Source organism: Entelurus aequoreus, linkage group LG06 (assembly GCF_033978785.1).
Source record: "Entelurus aequoreus isolate RoL-2023_Sb linkage group LG06, RoL_Eaeq_v1.1, whole genome shotgun sequence".
In the NCBI taxonomy this organism is placed as follows: Eukaryota; Metazoa; Chordata; class Actinopteri; order Syngnathiformes; family Syngnathidae; genus Entelurus; species Entelurus aequoreus.
The window spans coordinates 62,727,821-62,744,945 of NC_084736.1; the positions used below are offsets into that span (position 1 = coordinate 62,727,821).

General features: G+C 39.5%; 1 protein-coding gene across 4 annotated transcripts in view; it reads left to right on the forward strand.

The window, feature by feature from the left end:
* Window positions 1–17,125, forward strand: part of trpm6 (transient receptor potential cation channel, subfamily M, member 6) — a 39,250-nt gene that overhangs the window by 16,559 nt on the left and 5,566 nt on the right. For 2 of the 4 annotated variants that reach the window (XM_062051183.1, XM_062051182.1), the window contains exons 12-38: window positions 48–182; window positions 739–792; window positions 935–1,069; window positions 1,137–1,262; window positions 2,976–3,244; window positions 3,444–3,672; window positions 3,834–3,986; window positions 4,066–4,221; window positions 4,425–4,553; window positions 4,660–4,911; window positions 5,022–5,196; window positions 5,336–5,450; window positions 5,530–5,726; window positions 5,835–5,967; window positions 6,124–6,553; window positions 6,632–7,247; window positions 13,192–13,280; window positions 13,401–13,503; window positions 13,664–13,707; window positions 13,826–13,890; window positions 13,975–14,000; window positions 14,203–14,253; window positions 14,398–14,463; window positions 14,573–14,868; window positions 15,895–15,977; window positions 16,055–16,260; window positions 16,338–16,389. In XM_062051183.1, coding sequence (XP_061907167.1) covers window positions 48–182; window positions 739–792; window positions 935–1,069; window positions 1,137–1,262; window positions 2,976–3,244; window positions 3,444–3,672; window positions 3,834–3,986; window positions 4,066–4,221; window positions 4,425–4,553; window positions 4,660–4,911; window positions 5,022–5,196; window positions 5,336–5,450; window positions 5,530–5,726; window positions 5,835–5,967; window positions 6,124–6,553; window positions 6,632–7,247; window positions 13,192–13,280; window positions 13,401–13,503; window positions 13,664–13,707; window positions 13,826–13,890; window positions 13,975–14,000; window positions 14,203–14,253; window positions 14,398–14,463; window positions 14,573–14,868; window positions 15,895–15,977; window positions 16,055–16,260; window positions 16,338–16,389 — 4,385 coding nt within the window. Of the gene's footprint in view, window positions 1–47; window positions 183–738; window positions 793–934; window positions 1,070–1,136; window positions 1,263–2,975; window positions 3,245–3,443; window positions 3,673–3,833; window positions 3,987–4,065; window positions 4,222–4,424; window positions 4,554–4,659; window positions 4,912–4,992; window positions 5,197–5,335; window positions 5,451–5,529; window positions 5,727–5,834; window positions 5,968–6,123; window positions 6,554–6,631; window positions 7,248–13,191; window positions 13,281–13,400; window positions 13,504–13,663; window positions 13,708–13,825; window positions 13,891–13,974; window positions 14,001–14,202; window positions 14,254–14,397; window positions 14,464–14,572; window positions 14,869–15,894; window positions 15,978–16,054; window positions 16,261–16,337; window positions 16,390–17,125 lie in introns of those variants that run through there. The other 2 variants (XR_009826574.1, XM_062051184.1) reach the window with 2 other exon arrangements.

A 17,125-nucleotide genomic window follows, 5' to 3' on the forward strand; every position in this document is an offset into this window, starting at 1 on the left:
TTGCCTATTCATTGCTGCCCCCTGATTGTTTAATCCTCTGTATCAAGGTGGGTTCCTTGGAACAAGCCATGCTGGATTCTCTGGTGATGGACCGTGTCAGTTTTGTCAAACTGCTGATTGACAACGGCATGACAATGAGTCGCTTCCTCAACGTGGGTCGCCTGGAGGAGCTTTATAACATGGTAACTATATATATTTACTATAAATATATAAACTTATCTAGGAGTAATTGCTGCTTTCATTTTTTTCAACATAAAAAGTTTGTGTAGTTATGCTTTTCTTCTTGTTTTTATGTGGCCTTCTCTTCATGTACAAACAGAAGAAAGAAACTTATTTTGTTTACAACGCTTGAAGTGCAACGTGCAAACAGTGATTTTGACTGAAATCGCAATGATGAACTAACTGTCCCAAATATATTTTGTGCTTTTGGGTCATTTGCATTCAGCCGTTGTTTAGGATGCTGTTGAGATCATAGGATGCTTTGTCATGTGTGCGCTTGCTTTCTCTCCATTCTCACTTACCTTCATCTTTTGCGTATCAAGAAATGTTTACTTATTTATAACTTCGGGATAATAAGTCCCTCTAAGAAGCAAATTGGTGCCAGGGCTGTTGCTGCACATATAACATTTGGACTTCTGTCTTATTGCCACATCATTAAAAAGTAACCATAGTTTTTTTTGTCCTAACAAAACACAAGTGTGTGTTCATTATTAATAATAATTATGTAATTTTTTTCAGCCCCAGGGCCACACCGGCCATTTTCTTCACCACCTTGTAGAGGATGTGAAACAGGTATGTGTAAGGATGATACAAAAATGTTACATTTAGGGAGAACGTTTCATTAGAATACTGTATGTGTGCATATTTGTTTTACATATGTATAATATTTATTTACTTATTGTGGTGTGTATGTGTACTGTATGTGTGTGAGCAGACCTCTCTTCCTCTAGGTTACCGGCTTTCTCTCATTGACATGGGCTTGGTTATAGAGTACCTCATAGGAGGAGCATACCGCAGCACTTATACACGCAAACACTTCCGAGCTACTTACAACCAACTGCAAGACAAGGTGAACTTAATTTGTTGTCTATTAGAAATATTTTCTAGTAATGCTCTCTGCTTTATTATGATTACAGGAAGGTAAACGAAACAGTACGTTTTCCTTGTCCAAACAAAAAAGAGGAATGATACCAAACTTGCAGAAAAGCAAAAGTCATCAGGACCCACATTTCTTTAGAACTGCTCAACCTTACAAATGCAAGGTGGGTCAGAGATTATTTTAATATTTTAGTAAGGAAGGTAATTATGAAATCTGGTAAACTTATCTGCCATATATCTGTATGAACTATACTGCTATTTGGATGTAATTCCCTCCTTTGGATTCTAAACTGATTTCTGGAGTGATTCAGCATGCAATCAAGGTACTAACAACCACCCCATTATGTATTCATACACTCCATACATTGTACATGTGACAATAACAATCTTCTTTTTCTTCTTCTCCTACAATTTACATTTCTACTCCAATGTGTGCATGTTCAACATAATGGTAATGTGCTTGGCCCGTCAGCAATGTCGGAATGATTCAAAACCAAAATGTAATTTAGAAATGCAGCATTTGTTACATTCTGATGTTACCTCTTGATATGGAGAAATGGTAGGCTAGATGGTGTTATCAATAATGTATTTCTTTAAAGGGGACTTATTTTGTTTGTAATCCACATTTAATTAACACACTTCCTTATGGTGTGGATAATATTTACACTTTGGTGTAAATTTTGTACCACAGTCACATTTTTAATACCCTTTCTGAGTATCTGGGGGACTGTTTTTTTAGATTCAAATAAATGTGCAATCAAATATACACCTTTAACATCATCACCACTATTTTTTTTTAGACACGGTCGAAAATAAACTTCATAGCATATCTCACTGCGTGTTGCACATCGGTGTTATTGTGCGCATGCCACGGTCAGATGAAAGTAATACTTTATCCACAACTATATTTATGTGCTAAGCCTAGCACAGCTTTATTGAAAACTGTAAATGAACTCCTTGTATTTAAAACCGTTTTACAAAATAAACAAATACTCAATTGACTCACAGCTTTATCTCTTGTGATTCTTTAACACAACCCCTTTAATTCGCTTTATAATTCGGAGCGCCTTTTGTATGAAAATAGGTGCGCTCTAATGGTCCGAAAAATACGGTAATCCAGAAAAGAGGAAAATCATCATAGGTCCCCGTTAAAAAAGAGTTGCTCACAAGGACAGCACGACAGGCAAGAACAGTTCCAATGTCCAACAGAATCCCAAGAACTCCTCAAAGCATGGATAGGAAGCCATGTAAAGACTTGCACTACCATGTGAAACACAAACAATGATCTGACAACAAACACAGAGTCACATGTGAACGAAATACTAATGATAAGTAAATTACTAATCCACCACAGTGCCAAAAAGGAAAAGGAACTGTCAAAATAAGAAGCCTCAACAGGAAATCACACAAAAACAAAACTATCAGTCCCACCTATCACACGGAGCATAACAACAATCATATAAATGCTGCAAGCAAACGAAAACAAAATAAAAATGCGGCAAATGCCAAAAACACAGAAAACCCCTAAAACAAAGTAGCCCAGCAAACTTCCTTTTGTTTTGTGAACAGCATTTCTTACATGCATGTTCGTTTTTGGCAATTGCAACATTTTTTTAATATTTGGTTTTGATCTTGCAGTTTGTGGTGTTAGTTTTGTGTGTTGAATAATTTTTGTCTTTTGAGCATTTTGAGGTTGCTGCGCGTTTGCCCCTATCAGCCACCATAGTAATGTTAGTTTAAGTGATTTATACTTTCAAAGCATAACCACAAACCTGTCTTGCGTACCTTGACAAATACATCCTCATTTTTGTCCTTTTTCATTTCTTTCTCTAGCCTTGTTCTCCTACAATTTATTGTATCTATATATTTGAATCCAGGACAAAAATATGCCACATGGTACCACTGGAAAGGCTGTGTGGATCCCTGGTATTAGCGAAGCACCGATTGTCTCCTTCAACTTTAACGACCTCTTCGTGTGGGCCGTGCTCCAGCAGCGGCAGGAGATGGCACTGTTTCTGTGGCAGCATGGCGAAGAGGCGCTTGCTCGGGCCGCAGTGGCCTGCAAGCTTTACCGCTCCATGGCCTTTGAGGCACGGCAAAGCAGCATGAATGACAACATTGCAGAACAATTCAAAGCATATTCACTGTGAGTCTTACAAAATAAAAGTCATGATTTTTTAAACTATTTTAAATACTGTTGCATAATTCAATTCCAATGTGTATCTTAAATTAATCATTTTTATTCTAAGGAGCAGTTTAACTACCCGTTATCTGTGGTACTTTTTTGTGTTTTCCCTTGCTTGTTTTGGAAATTAATATTACATTGGTTGTGTGTTGTGCCATAGGGAATTTGGTCAGCTGGCGGTGAATTTATTAGACTGTGCTTTTCGCCAGAATGAGAAGATGGCCATGAAGTTGCTTACTTCAGAGATGGAGGCGTGGAGCCACTTTACTTGCCTGCAAATTGCAGTTTCTTCTTGTCATCGACCCTTTGTGTCGCACTCTTGCACACAGACCCTCCTCACCGATCTCTGGACCGGCCCCCTAAATATGAGGAAAAACTCTTTTTTGAAGGTAACAGGGTTTATTGGAGATGTAATTTTGATTTACGTAATCACTGAAAAGAGAAATATAAATGTATGGGAAGTTTAATTTATTTGTTGAGATTATTTTGTATTGTCAGGTGTTGAGATTCTGTTGTTATTAACTCTTTGGATTTTATTTCTTTATTTTAGATAATTTTGAGCCTTCTTCTGCCTCCTGCCATCTTGCTTCTGGAATACAAAAGCAAAGCTGAAATGTGCCATGTGCCCCAGTCTCATGAGGCAATTTTATTTGTACGTGATACTCTAAAGACAGGAGCAACTCACGAGGAAACCGATCACCTGGTAAAATGGCACATATTGTACACAACAAACTGTGTGTCGTCTTTTAACTGGATTTATCATTTGGAATCCCATCTCACAGGGTAATCAGGATGCAGAGCATGGACTGCCAGTCCAGGACAGATGTTGTGATTCAGTTTCTAAATGCCTTTCCCCATTCACTGGGCATTGTGCGTCATGGATCACAAGGCTCTATGATTTTTACACAGCTCCAGTTGTTAAGTTCTGCTTCCATACAGTAGGTGACCTGCATGGTGTCAGGCATAAAAATGCAAAATATGCATTTGTGTGATACGGCAAAATATACAGTAGACCCATGCCCTTCTTGTCTTATTACATGTTCTATATTTACTATAAAAATATATTTCACAGTATGAATGGAAGAGCCTTTCATTGCTTTTTTAAATTAAGTTAATCTTCTTGTGACTGTGTGTGCTGTAGATGTGGTACCTGGCCTTCCTGATGTTATTTTCCTACACCATCTTAGTGAAGATGGGAGATGAACCCAGCGTCCAGGAGTGGTTGGTCATTTTGTATATCTTGTCTACTGCAGTGGAGAAAACCAGAGAGGTGAGGAAGCCATCAGGTAGTGGGGTTAAAAAGTGAATGAATATTTAAAGTAAAGTGGAATTACAAGGATTACTAATAAATATCAATAATTTATATCCTTCATCAGGTGCTAATGTCAGAGCCGAGACAGCTGAGACAGAAGCTAAAGATTTGGTTCTCAGAGTACTGGAACTTATCAGACTTCATTGCCATCATTCTCTTCCTGGCTGGTTTGACGATGCGTTGGCATGATGATCCATTCCGGACAGCCGGGCGGATTACCTATTGTCTGGATATCATATTTTGGTTTGTCAGGGTCATGGATCTGCTGGCTGTCAATCAACATGCTGGCCCTTACCTCACAATGATCACCAAGATGGTGTGTATATATATATATTATTACTATACTTTATTACTTAATGACATACATTATTATATCTATTACCTTTTTATTTAATAGTTATGTATTTTCTCTATGTTTTCTTCCAGACTTCTAACATGTTCTTTATTGTGGTCATGATGGCGATAGTACTACTGAGTTTTGGAGTGTCCAGGAAGGCCATCCTATCCCCGTATGAGGTCCCATCATGGAGCTTAGCTCGTGATGTTGTGTTCCAGCCTTACTGGATGATCTTTGGAGAGGTCTACGCTTCTGAGATCGATCGTTAGTGGTTTAGTAATGACTTGATCCTATTGTGCAATGTAACCTTGATTGCTTTAGCAATGCTAGCCATACTACAATGCAAGGGTCATTGTCTTTACATGTATGCTAATAAGTGGATTGCATTTGTTTGTATTACCAGCATGTGATGATGGTCATTCATGTCCTCCTGCTTCCTTTCTCACGGCATTCCTTCAGGCGGTCTATATGTTCTTTCAGTACATCATCATGGTCAACATTCTCATAGCGTTTTTTAAGTAAGTACTTAAGCAAAAAAAAAAAAAACATGTTTTTTTGAAAGCCTTTTTATCACAATGGTTGTCTTTTCATCATCAGCAACATCTACTTTGATATGGCGTCAAAGTCCAACAAGTTGTGGAAGTACAATCGCTATCGTTACATAATGACCTATCAGGACAGACCTTGGCTTCCTCCACCTCTAATTCTCCTCAGTCATGTGACTCTTGGTTTGAGAGCTATTTATAGGCTTTTTAACAGGAATGCTGAGGGGGAAGAAAGGGGTTCTGGACTTAGTGAGTACTAGAATGCACAATAGTCATCAGTTTTCTATATTCACATTTTGTGTTGAGGAAATGTTTGGTACAAAATTTTACCTTCTCTTCTCTTATATGTTTCGCCAGAGCTCTACTTAGGCCATGATGACCGTAAGAAGCTTCATGAATTTGAGGAGAAATGTGTAAAGGCCTACATTCATGAGCAAAATGAAGCTCTTCACAGCAGTCAGATGAAAAGGATCAGAGTGACAGCTGACAGGTTGGATTTATAGTGTTGCTGTAACTTACATAAATCCCTGTTTATGCTTTTGTGATTTTGATATTGTACCGTTTGTGCAGTTTTATGGTTGTTTCGGTGCTTGATTTAGTGTGCATCAGTAGTAGAAACTGATTTGTACAGTATGTGTCCCTCCAGAGCAGAAGAGATGTGCACAATGGTGGGAGAAGTCTCAGAGAAAGTCAACATCATACAGGACAGCCTTGTCGATTTGGACTGTCACCTGGGTCAACTACAAGACCTGTCAGTGCAGGGTGTGGACACAATAACCCTGCTCTCCGCTTCTGATAATCTGCAACAAGAGGAGGCTTGCCTGGTTCAATGCCGGCCAATCACATCATCCCAGCACGTCTTCCCTCACAGCTGGGCTCTTCTCCACAGAAGTGGTGCGGACTGTGATGTGGCTAATATGAAACAGCTGGTTTCCAAGCCTTCTAAAAGTACTCCGACTTCCTTGCTCAAAGTCTACCCTCTTAGACGTACATCACAGGAGTCCCACCTAGGAGTCAGAGGGAGCAATGGGGAAAGAGAAGGACAGATTGAGGAGGGAAGTGTAAGAAAAATGGAGGTATTGTTTGGAATCTGTATTTTTGTTGAAAAAAAATTGGTACAATTATGTTCAACAAAACTTTTTTTTTTACAATAGGAATCACATTTGGCTGAGGCCCACCATCGCATTCTAGGCATTTCTCGAACTCCATCGCAAGTTTCATGTTTGCACATGAATGCAGTTGGAAGCTCATTCAGTGGTTTGAGTGATCAGACACCTTATGAGTCGTACGGACCATCTCGCTGCGGGTCTCCTCTTTCTCTCAGGTTTAGTGACAGAGGGCTGGAGTCACTGTATTATAAATTGTGGAGCTGTGACCCACTACTAAATCGTGAGGAAATTGACATGGAAGAAGAGGAGGAGGAAAGAGAAGTCAATGGATGTGATGAAGTAAAAGAACAGAAAGAAAAAGACCATGAACATCTTCTTTCTGACCCTGGAAACATCTCTGAGAGTTTTGCAAATCATAACTTCCGTCAGAATGATTTCCAGACCAAACCTTCGGTAAAGCCCTCAAGGTGGGCCTTGTCAAGAAAGCACCCTTACGGCTACAGCAGATCTTTGTCATCCAGTGTAGAGAATATGACATTCTCCGGGGCATCCCCACATCCATGGAAGGGATCCGATCCTAGCCTTGTAGACCCAACAAACAAGCATGCTGCACAAAAAACTTTAAAAGATGACGCATCATTACAATGGAGCAGGCATAGAGGTACTGTTCTCAGATACAACCTTCAAATAGAGCTGTTCAAATGAATACAATTTGAATTTGAATACAATTTGAATACAATATGAATCCATCATCATATTTTAATCGGATTATAACTATAACGCAATCAGTCTGTCTGCAGCAAATAATTACTCAAAAATCACTACCGCAATACATTTTAGGCAGTTTCTCCAAGTAGTGTTACTTACTGCAGCAAATGTACAGTTGATCCGATATTCAAAAGCTGCAGAACCAAACATAGAAGAGCCTAAACACCACGTTAGCCCTCTCAATGCGAAATTTGAGTACACAAAAGAACATAACGTAACAGTCGACCAACATAAAGTACATTGGTACCTCGACTTATACTAATGGATTACGGCGTGGCGAAGTTGGTAGAGTGGCCGTGCCAGCAATCGGAGGGTTGCTGGTTACTGGGGTTCAATCCCCACCTTCTACCATCCTAGTCACGTCCGTTGTGTCCTTGGGCAAGACACTTCACCCTTGCTCCTGATGGGTGCTGGTTAGCGCCTTGCATGGCAGCTCCCGCCATCAGTGTGTGAATGTGTGTGTGAAAGGGTGAATGTGGAAATACTGTCAAAGCGCTTTGAGTACCTTGAAGGTAGAAAAGCGCTATACAAGTATAACCCATTTATCATTTATTTATCATTAGATTTACTGTGTATAGCGCTTTTCTGATACTCAAAGCGCTGAGAATTGAGAACTCATTATTTATTCACTCCAATTTCACGGTGGTGAGCTACATTTGTAGCCATAGCTGCCCTGGGGTAGACTGACGTAAACGTGGCTGCTAATTTGTGCCAACGGCCTCTTCGACCACCACCAAACATTCATGCACCAGTGTGAGCAGCACTGGGAGAAAGGTGGGTGAAGTGTCTTGCCCAAGGACACAACCGCTTTGACTAGGATGGCGTAAGCTGGATTTGTATCAGGAACTCTCAAGTTTCTGGATGGCCGTTCTACCATCTGAGCTAAGTTGGCCCCACTTCCAACTATTTTGAAATACGAAAAGTATCTGCTTTTTATGCTTTAACTTGCAAGCATATGTTTGAGTTATGAGTTGTTGTTTTTTCAATCCTGCCCTCCAACCACCGGAACAGATAGAGCAAGTGCGAAGGAGAGTGCTGAGAAGAAGAAGCGGACGACACCCACCTGATCAATGAAACAAACCATTAAAAACTTTTCCTACCGTGTAAGCCAACCCATCGCACAGCACCGTCATAGTCTGTAACACACAAAGCAGAAGCCTCCACTCCATGCAGCCAATAACGTCCAAACAAAAGACATTTATCCATGAAAACATAGAGAAGGTGTCAGTGGTCTGTTTGATGTGTTTCAGTTTGTTCTGTCTCCTGACTACAAACTGTAAGATTAAGAATTACTTTTGGTTCTCATACATACATATTGCATATCACTTGCTGTCAACACTGACCTTAGGTCCGTCATTCATAGATGTCCATGTGCAACATAAAACCCCCCAAAACAATTCCTATTGTTACACGACAGAAAACCAGCCCGTAAGAGACACCTGCAGAAGTCTGCTCCAGAAGGTTAATAAATGCTGTGGCATTATTACAATATTTTACAAAACTATTGTACTTGTTTGTAGTACTTTGTATTGTTTATCTAAAAGTTAGTGTTTCTTTTCTAAAGTATGTATATATATTATAATTTTTGGGGGGCCAAGCACGGATTAAATTCATTTCAATGGGCGGCACTGATTGGAGAGTGGAGTGTTTAATTACAAGCTCGGTTGTAGATCCAATTGAACTCATAAGTTGAGGTACCACTGTACTATGCACACTTTTTTTTACTAAAACACTTCCACCTTAAAATACTACATTAATAACACAAAAGGAGTAACAGGTCCACATTAATGTGGATCCATGTTTGTTTCAAAATGTAATTTGTTGACATGAACAGGATGTTAAAGGTGGTTAATGTATGTTATGTACATAGGCTAGAGTATACAGGTATATTCCCTTCTATTTGCAGTTCCTTTGCTAATGCAAAATGAAACACTATTAATATAGATTATTCTTCTTGCGTATGAGAAAGCTAAGCAGTTCGGTTCAGGCGTTACAGCCTGCTCTCTGTGTCAGGGTTGGGGTTGAGTAGGTCAAGGAGTGTTTCCGCAGGTGTGTGTAAGGTGGGACCTTCGTATAGTATGTGGTGTGCAGTCTGCTCAGTGGGGCCACATACGTTGGAGTTGAATCGGCCGACTCCAGTTTGTAGCCGGTTTAGAGTTGCCCATTCTTGGCGAGACAGTATTGGCTTTCCAGGATGAGCATGCCAGACGACGAAGGAGGTTGTTCCTAGATGACAATTTAGCACGTAGAGATTCAAGGTGTTGCCTGAAAGTCAGTTGTCTATCTAGTTCTACCCCGAAGTATGTTGGAGTGGGGTTGTAGAGTAGAGGTGTCCCGTTAAGGTTGACTGTAAGCTGGTGCCGAGCTTCCTGGTTGTTGAGACGGAAAGCTGTACTGGTAGTTTTTGCCGTGCTTAGCTTTATAGTCTCCAGGTCATGAGCTCGGCTGCTACCACTGCCTTGTCTGCTGTGAGCACGTTTTCTACTTTCGACCAGCGTCTGTCCAAGTAAAGGAGAGCAAGGTCATTGGTATATCTTTACTGCTAAGATGTTGTATGTGGCAGGTCACTAATGTAAATGTTACATAACACGGGCCGGTACTGCGCCTTGGGCAACCTCGTTTCTTAGATGTGCTGGGCCGCTGGACTGTCCATTGTTTGTCTTCAGTATGAAACTGTGATTGGCGAGGATGTTGGCAATGAATTGTATGTAGTAAGTTGCGATCATGGATGATCCGGAAGAGTTTCAGAGTCAGGGCCTGGTGCCACATTGTGTCGTAGGCTGTGGTCAGGTCCACTAAGATGATGCCCGCCTGACATCCTTCCTTTTTCAAAGCTGACTTCAATGCCATTTAAGAGCTTCACAATTTGTAGTACAGTGCTGCGATGGAAGCCCGGTTGGGCATCAGGAAGTTAGGGGTCCACGACTGGTTTTCATTCGGGCATGTAGGAGTCGTTCAAGTAGCTTGAAGGGGACGCAGAGGAGTGATATAGAGTGGTAGTTACTTGGTCATCCATAGGTTTGTTTGGTTTTGGCAGAGCAATGACGATTGCTTTCCGCCTGATCTTGGGTATCGATTGACAAAGGAGACAGAAGGAGTAGAACATCTGGAGCCAGTCCAGGTATTTCTGGACGCAGGGTAAAAGGAACTCAGGTGGGATGTTATGAGGGCTTTGGGCCTTTCCACTCTTTAGTTGGCTGATGGCCTTAGTGAGTTCTTCAGCTCAGAGTGGTACTGAAATATGGCCAACTACTCCTGGGGCTTGCCATAGGCTGGTTGTTTCTTGCTTGACGGATGGGTGTGATCCTTGTTGGCATCTTTGAATTGGCCACTTGCAAGTATCTGTTCAGCTATCAAGTTGGCTGTCAATGGGCATTGATACTGTCTGGAGCTTTTACCAGTAAAGAGGTTGAAGGTCTTCCAAGCTTGCTTGCTGGTGTAAGTGAAATGCATTCTTTGGATTGTCTCTTCCCAACTTTCTCTGTTTATTGTCTAGGTAGTCTGTCAGATGTGTTTCTTAGGTGGCTTCCTCTTCACTAGGTTCAGTCTGCAGAAATTGATTGCAATGTTCATCACACGCCTCGTCCCATTTGGGAATGTAACGATGACGAAAACTGTGTGTAATAGCTCTAATGGCTGCCCTGATGAGAAGTTTGCAGAGGCCTGAGTAAGCAGAATCCAGGTTGGAAGTGGTTGGTGCGGGTAGACTGTCACAAAGTTGGTGAACTGTTCTCACTTAGCCTTGTGGAAATTACACCTCTTCACTAGTTTGGTAGGGGCTGGTTCGATAGGGTTGTCTGGGATTATCAACGACGACCTGCGTTGTGATCTGGGAAAAGGGTCCAGGGTGATGTTATAGGCCGATGGAACATTCAGGTTTGAGAAAGTGAAGTCTGGGTTTAAGGTTGTGTTCCACCTGCCAAAGTGGAAGCTACCTGGTTGTTTTGGATCATAGAGGAGTTGCACACCAGTTGCTGATGCCCATTCCTCGAGAGTGACACCATCTAGATTGGATGAGGTATATCCCCAAGTTGGGGAAGTTGAAGTCACTGGCATATATGTATGCAGGATGGGTTAAAAGCAGGGATTGGAAAATACATTTTAAATGTATGTTCAGTTTGTCTTAGACAATGTTTGGCCTCTCATCTGAGCAAGCTTCATCAATTATTTCAAGCTCAGACATATATTAGTCAGCTCCAATCTAAGAGACTACAGACTGGTTGACTAGATCTCATGCTCATAAACCTAGATTAGTCAGCTTTAGTCTACTAGTCTCTTAGACTAGATCTGACGAATCTAAAACTATGTGTATAAACTGATGAGTGCTGTTTGTATGAGAGGCCAAACGTCTTCGAGGACAATCTGGACCAGGGGTCACCAACGCGGTGCCCGCGGGCACCAGGTAGCCCGTAAGGACCAGATGAGTAGCCCGCTGGCCTGTTCTAAAAATAGCTCAAATAGCAGCACTTACCAGTGAGCTGCCTCTATTTTTTAAATTTTATTTACTAGCAAGCTGGTCTCGCTTTGCTCGACATTTTTAATTCTAAGAGAGACAAAACTCAAATAGAATTTGAAAATCCGAGAAAATATTTTAAAGACTTGGTCTTCACTTGTTTAAATAAATTCATTAATTTTTTTACTTTGCTTCTTATAACTTTCAGAAAGACAATTTTAGAGAAAAAAATACAACCTTAAAAATGATTTTAGGATTTTAAAACACATATACCTTTTTACCTTTTAGATTCCTTCCTCTTCTTTCCTGACAATTTAAATCAATGTTCAAGTAAATTAGTTGTTTTTATTGTAAAGAATAATAAATAAATTTTAATTTAATTCTTCATTTTAGCTTCTGTTTTTTCGACGAAGAATATTTGTGAAATATTTCTTCAAACTTATTATGATTAAAATTTAAAAACAATATTCTGGCAAATCTAGAAAATCTGTAGAATCAAATTTAAATCTTATTTCAAAGTCTTTTGAATTTATTTTAAAATTTTTGTTCTGGAAAATCTAGAAGAAATAATGATTTGTCTTTGTTAGAAATATAGCTTGGTCCAATTTGTTATATATTCTAACAAAGTGTAGATTGGATTTTAACCTATTTAAAACATGTCATCAAAATTGTATAATGAATCTTAATCAGGAAAAATTACTAATGATGTTCCATGAATTCTTTTTTTAATTTTTTCAAAAAGATTCGAATTAGCTAGTTTTTCTCTTCTTTTTTTCGGTTGAATTTTGAATTTTAAAGAGTCGAAATTAAAGATAAACTATGTTTCAAAATTGAATTGTCATTTTTTTCGTGTTTTCTCCTCTTTTAAACCGTTCAATTAAGTGTAAATATCATTAATTATTAATAATACCATAGAGTCAAAGGTAAATTGAGCAAATTGGCTATTTCTGGCAATTTATTTAAGTGTGTATCAAACTGGTAGCCCTTCGCATTAATCAGTACCCAAGAAGTAGCTCTTGGTTTCAAAAAGGTTGGTGACCCCTGATCTGGACAGTCCAATTGGGATCGATTGAATGTCCCGAGAATACAAAGACCATGATGAATGAGTACATCCAAAGACTATTAAAATAAATTATATTTAATTGATATTATATATTGGATAATTAATCCAAATCAATCCACAATTCCACCGCAACCCTGTGATTAATTTAATTGAAATATTTAATCGTTTGACAGCACTAGTTTAAACATTAAAAAAGAAAGATAAGATTGATAATACAAGTCATTTGACAAATATGTTGTGTAACATTTGAGATTTTATTTTCTATTTCTGAGCTCCTTTTTAAATGTCTTGGTGTCTGGTTTCTAATCTTTGATCCTGTAGATTGGTCCAAGTCATCTGACTTCACCTTGAACAGAAGAATGAGCCCTAACAGGAAGACTGTCAAAATACAAGAGAGCTGCCCCGACAGCGTAAGAGTTGCTTTGCTGTTTTGTCAAATAAGTATTTTGCTCTGCGCACACACTTACCGTTTGTGTTTATTCAACCTCTGTAGTCTTTTATGATGTCCGTTTTTTGGTGCTTTTAAATAGGAAACCCTGCCAACACATATGTCTGCTGCTTGCTGGAAAAGAAAGCGAAGGCTAAGAGGACAACCGACATGTTGGTCTGCTTCAACTAGTCTCAGTCAGCTCAGTAAGGACTGTTTTGAAATGGTGTGCATACATCATGTTAGCTTTCAGTCATTTATGTGCAATACAGCACCATAGCATACACTAGGATACGAGATGGTAGCAAAATGCATCTGTTAATGGACATCAATTGTTAAGATTCGTAACATTGTCTTTTTTTTAAGATGTTGAACCCATGGATTTGCAGAAGCACAATTTTTCTCAACAGGTACTGTAAATGTTAGCAGTTTTTCAATATACATTATATTATTTGATTGTTAGTTGTGGAAGTATTTGACACATATTGGAAGTCACCGTGTTTCTATTATATTCACTTTGGCATACAGGATGTGTGTAGTCCTACTCATTCAGCATGGAATAGCTGCACCCGATCAATTAGCCACAGGTCTTTGTAAGTACGCCTGTCTTCTTTTGGCCTCAGTGGCCATAGACACTTGATTGTCAACTACACTCAATTCTTATGTTTCTACTCCAGGTTACAGAGCAGTAGAGTCGCTGAAGGTATTTCTAAAATATATATTTAGTATCATATATATCTAGATACATTTTTTTAAAAGGTAAAACAGAAATATATTTTAACAACTGAATGTAAGTAATTGAACATGCAATTATAGAAGACAAATCTCATTTGAGATATTTGCTAAATAGATTTTTGTGTGCGTAAATGGTGTGTACTAAATTACTATCCTTTGATCATTTGCAGGAAGGAGTCCCTCATTCCAGTCCACCGATACATTGTATCCACATTATTCAGGTATTAATAAAAATATATAATTTGTAATATACTTTTTCTTTTTTTGCACACATCCTACGTTGTCAACACATAGCATAGTTACTTGGTTTTGGAGGTTAAATAAGGCTTTCAGAAGTTTTGATTGCACATTGTGTGTTTCAACAGCTATGGAGAGAAACAATCTGATGAGACTGGCTCATACCATCCCTTTTACTCCAATTTCCATTCTTGGTACTTCATTCGTTCAATCTTGTATAGCCCCTAATTATAATTTTTCAGGGCAACACATGTATGCTATGAATTTTGTGTCATCCTCTATCCCATTTCTCACTTTCTGCAGGTGGCGAAGAGGTCAGCATTTATTCTTTGGAGGAAGTTTGCTCGTCGGCTGACCCTGAATCCAGCACATCTTCATGGTCTCCCCGAGTCCTGTCTGCATTGCTTCAGCCTCTCCCTAGTGAAGAAGGATCTTTGGATGGTGGTCTTCGGCGGGGCTGCAGGGTGCTGTGCACATGGGCCGAGCAGGATGTGCTTATACCTGGTCTGGTATATGTGGTCAAAGCCTTCAAACCAGAGGTGGTGTGTGCTTGGCAGAGGTACTTTCGTGGTTGTACAGCACTCCAGCTTTGTTTGAGGGTGAGTTGATACTTCTGCAGTGGTACCTCAACTTAAGAGTGTTTTGAAATAAGAGTTGTTTTTTGGCTGTTTGTTATGATTTAAGTTGAAGGAGCAAAAATGTGAGTTACAAGCTCCCCGCCATTAGTTGGCCTAGAAAATGCCACAGTGAACTCCGTAAAATCCGACCAAAATATCTGGTCTTATGCGCTAGCATTAACTTTTAGCTATAGTTCAACTTACCTTTGTTTTTCCAATCATGGGAAGGAAGAAAGTGGGAGTAAAGGACAGTGCCGAGAAGAAGTGGATGATATTTATTGAATTAAAGAAAAAAATTATCAAAAACATGACTGCGTGTTGCCAAATTGGCAAAGCAATTTGAGCGAATCACTGCTAGTCTGTACTAAAGCAGAATGAGTCTAACGCCAGGCAAGGATGTAAAAATAATATCTAAACAACGTTCATTTTTCCATGAAAATATGGAAAAGCTGCTGATGTGTGTTTGACGTAGAAACGTCTCGAAGGATATACCGTAGAAGTCCACTCTCCAAGGTAAACGCTGTACATTATTATTACATTACTTTATAGAACTACTATAGCTGTTTGTAGTATATTTATTGTATTATTTTATACAATATCTCCTATCTCAACGTTTGTTTTTATTTTTGGAAGGCATGTCACAAGTTAAAGTTATGCTATTTGGGCGGGGCAACCACCAATTAAATTGATTTCAATTATTTTAATGGACAGTGTTGAATTGAGATACATGTGTTTTGAGATACAAGCTCTGTCAAAGAAACAATTAAGCTCATAAGTTGAGGTACTACTGCAGTTAAAGGCACACTGTGACAGTTGACAGATGGCGTCACTTGCAAGTGCTCTTTGGTCAGTTCAAGAGGAAAATATTACTTGCAGCTTGCAGCCACTGAGATGCAGACACAGTTTTTAGTAATGTTATTATCAATATAAACTCATATCCAAAATGTGTCTGTTGCTGTCCACAGCTATAACCTTAATGTCACATTTGTACGTTTTCTATGTTTAAAGGAAATCCAGCAGCAGAGGGCAGCACACAAGATGATGCACATTTTCAACCAGATCAAACCTGTTGGCATTAGTCATTCACCAAAGTATGTGCATCGGAGTGTGATTTATGTTGCACTTTTTATTGCTTCTGTTTTCACTTGTCATCATGTTACCTTGACAGATTTCTGGATGTTTCATTAGTCCTATGGCATTCAAATGGAGAGTGGCTTACTATAGAAAGAAACATGTCTGGTAACTTCAGAAAGTACAACAACAACACAGGTGAGGAGATCACGCCCTCTTCTTCATTAGAAGAGCTGCTCTTAGCGTTCTCACACTGGACTTATGAGTACTCATGCAGAGAACTACTGGTGCTTGATATACAAGGTGGGTTTTACTACTCCGTGAGAGTATGTCACGTTTACATGTGGTAACACTTTTAAAAACCGTCTTTGTCATGACAGGAGTAGGTGAGGAGCTGACTGATCCAACAGTCATTATGGGAGAAAAGCTCAGGTATTACATACTTAGCTCAAGTTATCTAAAATGTTGTACTTGAAACTAGAGATGTCCGGATCAAGGTTTTATGCTGCCGATTCCGATACCGATCATCCATGACTGAGCTCGGTTGATGGTGAATGTGGTTAGAGTGTCCGCCCTGAAATCGGTAGGTTGTGAGTTCAAACCCCGGCCGAGTCATACCAAAGACTATAAAAATGGGACCCCTTAACCTCCCTGCTTGGCACTCAGCATCAAGGGTTGGAATTGGGGATTAAATCACCAAAAATTATTCCTGGGTGTGGCCACTGCTGCTGCCCACTGCTCCCCTCACCTCCCAGGGGGTGATCAAGGGGATGGGTCAAATGCAGAGGACACATTTCACCACACCTAGTGTGTGAGTGACAATCATTGGTACTATAACTTTAACTTAACTTATTGACAGTTTACCAATATCAACATAATATTTAAACAAGTACCTTATTTTCTTTAATTACATACAATTTTACTAACTAAACAAAAACAAACACTACTGTGTTACTTATATAAATCATGTTGATGTTGCGCTTATAGTCCTACTGTAAACATGTAAACATTACCATAACCAACAAAAAAATATTTTGAGGGAAAATAAATCAACCTGATCACTCTATTGATCATATAGCAGTGGTTCTTAACCTGGGTTCGATCGAACCCTAGGGGTTCGGTGAGTCGGCCTCAGGGGTTCGGCGGAGCCTCCGCCACGGAGGTAAAG